The sequence below is a fragment of the Camelus bactrianus genome, chromosome 16 (assembly GCF_048773025.1).
Source record: "Camelus bactrianus isolate YW-2024 breed Bactrian camel chromosome 16, ASM4877302v1, whole genome shotgun sequence".
Taxonomy (NCBI): domain Eukaryota; kingdom Metazoa; phylum Chordata; class Mammalia; order Artiodactyla; family Camelidae; genus Camelus; species Camelus bactrianus.
Genome location: NC_133554.1, coordinates 37,253,374 through 37,262,196, shown reverse-complemented (window position 1 = coordinate 37,262,196; position 8,823 = coordinate 37,253,374). Strand labels below are relative to the sequence as shown.

The following is an 8,823-nucleotide window of genomic DNA, read 5'->3' as shown; positions in this document are numbered from 1 at the left end:
TGGCAGCTTTCTTGAACTAGTCATTGTCAGAATCCTCCATGCCAAAAATCAAGTTCGAGTGCTAAGAATCGCAGGGAATGGGGACTGACAAAGACTTTCAATGGATTCACAGCAAGTTTCCAATCACTACAGGGTCCAAGAGAAAATCTTCCTACAGATTAAGGTTAAGAGGTAGGAAGCCATGAGTATGAAGGAAAAAAAGTAGTTCAACCAGGAGGAACAGCAGCGTTTCCCCAGGAACTAGTTCCACTGAAGGGTATGCAGCCAGAAACAAAATCCTAGGTAGAGTAAGGTGGGTGAGGACCTTTTTTTGAATGAAGTACATGAACTATCCTAAAGAACACTGAATTTATAAGCTAAGAGACTTCCACAAACGTTAAGCCCTACAGATTCTCTCAACATACACTTAAACCTCTTATGTGGTCTTAGCAAATTAAACTCTGGAACTTAGTTTCCTCAGGGGTATAAAAAGAGGCTTAAACTCGATAAGTTTCCTCTAGCTATCACATTTGTTTTCATATAATAATTTATAAGCTGTAATTGCTAAATATATCCTTCAAACAAAAAAATCATATCATGGAAATAAGAACAATATTTGTAAAAACAACAACTAGCTAAAAATAAAGGCCTGTATCTCTTAATTTGTTCTGATTAACAGCAGCAGTCAGCCATTGTAAAATAAAGGTGAACTTATAAACTTGAAATGGAAATCCAGATTATAGCAGTATCGTGGAAGTGGTATATAGCTAGTTATGTTGACAAGACTTATGAAGAACAGCGACAAAGTAATGGTCTTTTTTCCTCAGAAGATGAAGGAAACTTTTAGTTTGAAAACAGTTCACACACCCAAAAAAAAAAAAAAAGAAAGAAAACAGTTCACACAAAGATAAAAGGTAATAATAGCAAGGCGGTTTTTTTTTCTGGGCAGGGCATGTGTGAGATACACAAGGATTTTTTTCATCTATATTTCATTACCATTAAATAAAGTAATCTTCATTATTTTTATTTTTTAATATTTGATTTATTTATTATTGTATTATTTAATTATTTTATTTTGGCAGGGAGAAGGGGAGGTAATTAGGTTTATTTCTTTTTAGAGGAGGTATTGAGGATTGAACCCAGGCCTTCGTGCATGGTAAGCAAGCACTCTACCACTGAGCTATACCTTCTGCCTATCCTACTCTTATTTTTAATGCTGTTGAATTTTGAGGTGAATATAGCCCAGAATCCATTATTAGTGCCATTTCAGCTCATTGTTTCTCATTATCAGACTCGGGAAGGTAGCAGAGTGTCACGGTGGGGGTGGGGTTCAAAAAGTATTTTTTCAGCAAGTAGAACCATTATATTCAGACAAATGATATAACAGATAAAAGCAGAACAGTTCTGATTAAAGATGAATGGCGAAGCAGAGCCCCCACCATTTCCCTGAGGTAGCTTTTTGAAACTCTGGGGCTTCCAAGATGACAGGCTGGATACCTTTATTGTACGGGAAAAACGCATGGGGTTTTGTGTCTCCTGTAACTGGGTTCAAATCTCAGCTCCCCCACTGACAAGCTATGGGATGGTGAGAGAGTTACTTAATCTTGCTGAAATTCAGTTACATGGGTATGAGGTTAACAACAGTAACTAACATCACTGCTTATGATTGTTGTATGGGTCGAATGCTCAATAAACATCAATTCACTTCCGCTTTTGTTTAAAATTAAACATAAAACAACATGCCCCATAGTTTTAAAAAATGGGCATAGTAGCTGTCTCTGGATGTAGGCCTTACAAAATTCAGTTTTAGATATTTCCAATTTGTCTCAGGTGGTTTTTCCTCCCTCAAGTTATTAGTGTCAAGTTTCTTGTCCCAGGAGGTCTAACTATGCCTTACTATGACCCTTATTACATCTAGTTAAATTCAGGTAAACACACACACACACACACACACACACACAATCAGTGGTTTATTATGAAAACCCCATAATACACAGTTAATGTTCCGTGGTTCTCACATTTTTCTTTTCTAGACAAAGGAAACAGAAATGGGCAAAGTTTTGATTTTAAATTTCAAGTAGAACTGTTAAAAGTGTTTTCCTCACACTAACTTTTATTGGGAAGATTATTACTATTTTTACTTTGGAGGCCATTCCTTTTTAAAAATCTAATTTGGTCTATATAGCTCAGAACTCATCAGCAAATAGAACTTTCTAGTTCCCTCAAAGCATGACTTGAACGTATTTTTTTCTGATATAGCTTTTGTTGGCTTCTTTTCATAGACTCAGCGCTCAGTCTTAAGGTGATGGGAGTGGAGGATAGACGCATGTGTACAAGTGAAAAGGAAAATTGATACCTAGGTGATTTTTCAGCAAATGCATTCGATACTGATGATTATTCATTCCAGTGCATCAGAAGCAGTATTTACTGATCTTTTTGACCTAGAAGTGACCTGTGCAATATTTGATATCTCTAAGACTCTCTAGTTTCACGACATGATGGTCAAGAGTAAGGGCTCTGGAAACAGACTGGGTTAGAATACCAGCTCCTTTACTTACCTTGTGCAAGTTACTTAACAAGGCTTGCTTTGTTTCCTCTTCTATGAAATGGGAATAATAATAGTTATCTACATTAGAGGGTTGGTGGGAGGACTGGATGAGTTGGAATTGTTACAGACTTAAAATACTACCTGGCACATAGCAAGTGTGTAATTATCATTACCAATATTTATATTTATGCACTGGTGTCCACCCTTATTCATTAGAACTCATTGTATGAGCTCCTGTTCTATGCCAGGCACAGTGGTAGACACCTCAGTTGTTAAGACAAATCACCCAGATCCCTGCCCCCAAGAGCTTACAGCCAAGAAGAAAGAAAAAGACTTGGTGTTATGATACACAGGTTGTTAACCTGAATCAAATTCAGGGACTCTATGAATTTAGATGAGGGGGGGAAACTTACATCTTTTTGTACATTAACCTCTAACTGAAATTTAGCATCTCCTTCAACTAAGATAGGTGACCAATCATAGTAGTGTTTGCAGTGCTTGCAGCTTTGTTTCCAAGAGAAATTACAGATATTTCCATATCACATTCCACACCTTGCAGGTATCTCAAAATATATAATATTTACCCTTATCACTGCTTTAAAATTATGATAGTCATCAGACTGACCTGCTGCTAGATCTTATTCAAAAAGCACCTATAGTAATACATCACAACTTTTTTCCCCCCTATTTGGGTAATGATTATTGGTTTCCTCTATAATCTAATAAATTTTACATTTGTACATTTTTAAAAGAAGCCTCCATAGGCTTCATCAGACTGCCAAAGGTGTACATGGCGCAAGAAAGGTTAAAAGTCCCAGCACAGACGTCTGTGTAAGGTCAAGTGGGGGCACTGACAAAAGAGGGCACAATAGGGAGGGGTACAAGGTGATTTTTAAGAAGGGAAGAGAAGCTAAGTCGTCCTCAGTTTTTAAAACAAACTTAAAAAACAGTCAACTTGAGGTACTAAGGAAAACTTTATTCTGATTGCAAAAGCACATAGAAATTAAAGTTTAAAAAACTGGGTCAGGGAGAGGGCAATAGCTCAATGGTAGAGTGCGTGCTTAGTATGCACGAGGTCCTGGGTTCAATCCCCAGTATCTCCATTTTTTAAAAGAAAATCGTTTTAAAAAATAAATTGAAACATTAAAAACTGGGTCCACGTCACAACTCTGCCACTAAATGAGCAAGTCACTTAACCTCTCTGAGCCAATTTTCTCTTCTGTGAAAAGAAAATTATGCCAGTTTCATAGGATCACTAGGACAAAGTGAGGTAATATACATAAAAGCATACTGATAACTATAAAAGTTAAAACAATGGCTATTCTTCTATCTTTGCACACATGTTGTCCTGTGCTAGGAAATATAAAAGAAATGGATAGTCGCCTTTGCTTTTTAGGAGTTTACCAATTCCAGATATGCATGAAGGCAAAAATAAACAAAACCCTAGAAAGCAATTCAAATTCAGTGTGAGGTAGGGGACTAAACATATCCATGTCATTGACAGTGAATTGGCATCACAAGTCTTAAAAACAGTTGCCACAGCCATCAAAAATAACAACCCTAAATTAAGAAGCTGGCCACAGAAGTGACCAACTCTGAGGTGATCTATAAACATTTTACCTGTAGAAAGTAATCTGATTCTTAGACTGTAATATAACCAACATAACCTCTCAATTATTTCTAATTTGTGCAAGGTAATAAGGATTTTTTTTTTTTTAGTATTCTACATATATTCTCTACAAAGAAGAATACAAAAAGTGAGAATCTGTTACTATGCCTGCCCCATAGCATGGTTGGCTTTGAGTCTCATGACCAGTACTGGTTAGCTACTGCACATTAAAACCATGTGCATGCTGAAGGCTAGAACGCTACCATGGCATTCCTAAAGGAGATATGCTTTAATAGCATCCCAATTCTTTTCGTTCCATTACTCTATTCATCAAAGATTTATAAAAACCTGTGACTTGATCTTTTTCTTTGTACCTGTTCCCCTCCTCCCCCTAAAAGGAAAAAACCCTGTGTAAATGTTGAAGACTGGTAATCTTGACAGTTATATTTACTGTTAATTAATAAATTAGCATTCTGTTTTACAACTTGCCATTTTCTGATTTGCTTAGTGCGCTCTAATTCTCCAGACCCTGACTGAATTGATGAAACTTCATTTTATAACCCTGTAAAGCTAAAGATGAGCCATTTACCAAGATCTGAAACCCCACAAGTCTCTAGAGGTGGCATTCATCAGAGAAGGCTTACTTCAGAAATCTGAAAAGCCTCTCTTTTTGTAGGGAAAACTAAAAAAAAAAAAAAAATACAGCGTACAGAGCAGCATAACAAACCAGAGAGCATTCTGAACTTTTTGTCTGACTAAAGATATAGACTGTATTTAAAAATCAGCAACAGGTATACCTAATTTCAGATGTGTTCCTGAAGAGCCGAATTTTATACTACATGCATCATTTGTAGAGCTCACTATCAAATGCTTTGATACAATCAGCACTTGGGATATTTAAATAACCATTCCAAAGATGCTTGCTTTGTAAACAGTGTTTTGAAGTCAACTTATAAAGGACCCAAAGCAGGCATTTAAAAAATGTCATTGAAAGTAGGAAATGGTTGTGTTTATAGCTTGGGATTTTTGAAGATAATGTTTCATTTTAATGTAATACAACATCACAGGATTTGAATTGGAAGAACATCCTTGGAGACCATCTTGTCCAACCTGAAATTCACATCTTGAAGAGTACCAACTCAACTCCAAACCAGTCCGCACCAGAAAACGGATTCGGGCCTATGCAGCTATCTTTTTAAGCGAGACGGGCAAAACACCGGATTCCCTCTCCAGTTTTCGAGAGCAAAATGAGTAGGTTCTCAAGAAGGGTGTAAGTACTTCTAAGAAACCATCCAGTCTATTCCTTTGACCATCCCTATGGTGTCTGGGGATCATAAATGCCTAGGTTTTGCTTCCAACACGCTGAGAAGCCACAGTCTCTCTAGCAACGATCCTGAAGTCTCTGCACCTACAGAAAATAGTTTCCTTCATTTTACAGGACACTCCTGCGCCCTATAAATCGCTCCCTTTGGTGGAGCCCGGTCGCGTCCTAGAGCAGCAGCCGCACCCCCTTGGCTGCCCCGAGTCCTCTCCAGGGCTCGCTGGGTGGGATTCGGCCAAGGGTGGCTCGAGGCACGTGGCGACGAGGGGACCGGGGACGCGATCCCCGCCCCACGAGCCCTCAGATGGGCAGCGACCCGACCAACCCCCTGGCAGGCCCCTTCCTGGGAAGTTAGAGACTCGAAGAGCGGTCGTGGATTTCAGTTCATTTAACAGGCCCCTCGCCCCCCACCCCCATTCCTCAGAGACCCGCCTCTCCTCAGGGGTCCTGTATCCCCCCGGGGGTGGCGACTGACGACGCTCAGAAGGCGAGAAACCGCTCCCTAAGCCGCTCGCTGGGTCCCTCTCTCCCCACAATGCACCGGGGCCAGCAGGAAGGCCGCTCCGACCCCTAATTTTCCCGCGAATTCAGTTCAAAGAGGCGGCCGGGCCCGCGATCGGCAGCGCGCACGGGCCAACCAAGCCGCGCCTCCGCGAGAAGCGCCTCCGCGTGACTGACGGGGGAATCCGCGGGCCAACGGGCTGGGCGGCCGGGCGGCGCGCGCTCCCGCCGGCCAATCAGGGCGCCGGGCGGGGGAAGTGGGCGGAGCGAGGCCAGGCTAGGGTGAGCGGTCTCCCGAGCAGAGCGGGGCTCTCTGGAGGAGACACTTTTTTTTACCTCCCTCCTTCCCTCCTCTCCTCCTCCCTTCCCTTCCCCTCTCCTCCCCTCTCTCCTCCTTCCCCCCTCGGTCCGCCGGAGCCTGCTGGGGCGAGCGGTTGGTATTGCAGGCGCTTACTCTCCGGGGCCGCCCGGCGGGTAGCTGGCGGGGGGAGGAGGCAGGAACCGCGATGGCGCCTCAGAAGCACGGCGGTGGGGGAGGGGGCGGCTCGGGGCCCAGCGCGGGGTCCGGGGGAGGCGGCTTCGGGGGTTCGGCGGCGGTGGCGGCGGCGACGGCGTCGGGCGGCAAATCCGGCGGCGGGGGCTGTGGAGGCGGCGGCAGTTACTCGGCCTCCTCCTCCTCCTCCGCGGCGGCAGCGGCGGGGGCCGCGGTGTTACCGGTGAAGAAGCCGAAAATGGAGCACGTCCAGGCTGACCACGAGCTTTTCCTCCAGGCCTTTGAGAGTAAGTGCGTTTCAGGCTCTGAAGGCAGGAACCCCCACTCTTCCAGCCTCAGGGGGCCAGGACACTCGTGCTGGGTTCCCCTTCCTCCCCGGGAGTCGATTTGATTCGGGAGTGGAGGGCGAAATTGAGGGGGCCGGTCCCTCTTCGTGGGTTACGGCTCCAGGGGCCCTAAGTCTAGGGCCTTCTGGGGGAGGTGGGCTAGGGGGTCCAGGTGAGGTTCTTGCTTCCCGGAAGATTTACAGGCGAGCGGAGGCAGTGGGGCCCCACGTTAAGAGCAGGCTTCTTTTAGATGAGGAGGTCACAGTTGGACTGTACAGTTGGGTCTGCAGTCACATCCCAGGATTAGTTCTTGATTTCTTTCATGCCTTCCGTACTCAAGAAGTGCAAGGGTGTCGGTTGTAGGTTTGAAGGAGCAAAATTAAGCTCTAGAAGAGAGGAGTGCAGTAAAATCGACGAAATTGTAATTAATCTGAAATGTCTTCGCACCAACTTGGTGCTGCTTGTTAACATGGCACCTTTTGATGCTCTGAACCTTTCAAATTTGTCTACCCATTTCGTGGATACGTAAACTGAGACAGGCAGTGTGTAAGCATCTCACTTCTCTCGAGACGATCTCAGAAGTCAGCCCGTCGTACTTGTTTTAATTTCGGGCCATTTTTCTTATGTCACTTTCTGTTTTTAAGGTCTGTTTCGAGGGCTTAAAACTACCGCTTAATTTGGAAAGGAGGGCAAGGTGTCTGGAAACGAACAATAGAATTTATAAGAAACATCATGATTATAAGTAATGTGAACTGTTCTTTAGTGAATATTACCTGCTGATTGTTTTCCTTTTTGCGTTTGTGTGGATATTGTCGTTTGAATGATATTTAGTAGCTAAATACCTTACAGAAACTTGAATAAACTCATCCCTACCACCCAATGTCTTTACAATTTTCCGTGGCATATGTTAAGGGCATGGTATCAGCTGTTCTTGGAAAGATGTATTACATTGTTTAATACCCTTCTTTCATTCTAATTAATGCTTCATGAAATTCTAATTGGAATTTAATACAAGGAATTTCAGTTTTTATTGAAATGAATATTGAATCTGCTTGAGAGAGAGTCACATTATTCTTGCTTTTGCTTAATATACTTTGAAAAATCTGGAGAGGCTTTAAATTGGAAATATGGTGAAGAACTGAAGGACAGAGATGACGATAAACCTACATATTTGTAGCCCTTCTAAAATATCTCATCTCCTTTTAGTTTATTTGAAACTAAAACTAAACTAACTGAAGACTAAGTGGAAAATTTTAAAATTCTTTCTAAATGTTAAGACAAATCTTCCAAGAAAGTTTTAGCTATTCTGCTTTCTGATGAGTCTACTTTGGAGAGCTGAACTGTCATTAAGAGTTAGATTTGATCACAAAACAACTTGATTCTTCTCTAATGTTGATCTTGGTTTCAGAGAAGTTTAAGTGCTTTGATGTATTAACTAATATAGTTAGTCATATTAGGTCTTTTTGATACTGCTTTATTTAAAGAAACGTGATTCTGAGGTACTATAGTATTTGTATATAAAATATTTTCTATGTATAACTTAAGTCCCTTATAACAAGTTTTAACTAAACAACATTAAAAACACTTTGGGAATCTATTATTTTAAAAATAGATGTTGAGGTAGTATTTACATATTGAGATAATATTTACATTGAGCCAAACAGGTAGAAACTTCAACTATAACTAGACACAGTCATTAAAAATTTTAGCTACAATTTGTGTCTTAGATTTCTTTCAATACTGACTTCCATCACATCTGAATTAGAATGTCTATCTAGGTAACGGTTTTATCCTGTTTTGGCTGACTAATGTACAAACTTTTGAAAAGGCCAGTTAAAAAGTGAAAATCTCATTTTGTTATTTGGCATCAATAAGTAGTTCTTTTTCTGAATCCAGCTACCTCATTTCAGCTACTTTTTGGAAGGAGATGGGTTATAAATAGTTTAAATTAGCTAAGTTAAATGAATATAGCGACTTTTCAGTTCTGCATACAGACCAGTTTAAAAATAGCTACCTTAGAAATTCAAGGCTTAAGAACAAGATTGT

The 8,823-nt window shown here is 41.4% G+C and overlaps 1 protein-coding gene across 2 annotated transcripts in view; it reads left to right on the top strand.

Annotated features, from left to right (window-relative positions):
* The first annotated feature begins 6,218 nt into the window (after positions 1-6,218).
* SUZ12 (SUZ12 polycomb repressive complex 2 subunit) overlaps positions 6,219-8,823 on the top strand; it is a 38,506-nt gene continuing 35,901 nt past the window's right edge. Inside the window, exon 1 of one of the 2 annotated variants that reach the window (XM_074343076.1) lies at positions 6,219-6,738. In XM_074343076.1, coding sequence (XP_074199177.1) covers positions 6,465-6,738 — 274 coding nt within the window. In that variant the 5' untranslated portion in view covers positions 6,219-6,464. The remainder of the gene's footprint in view (positions 6,739-8,823) is intronic. The other variant, XM_045519072.2, reaches the window with a different exon arrangement.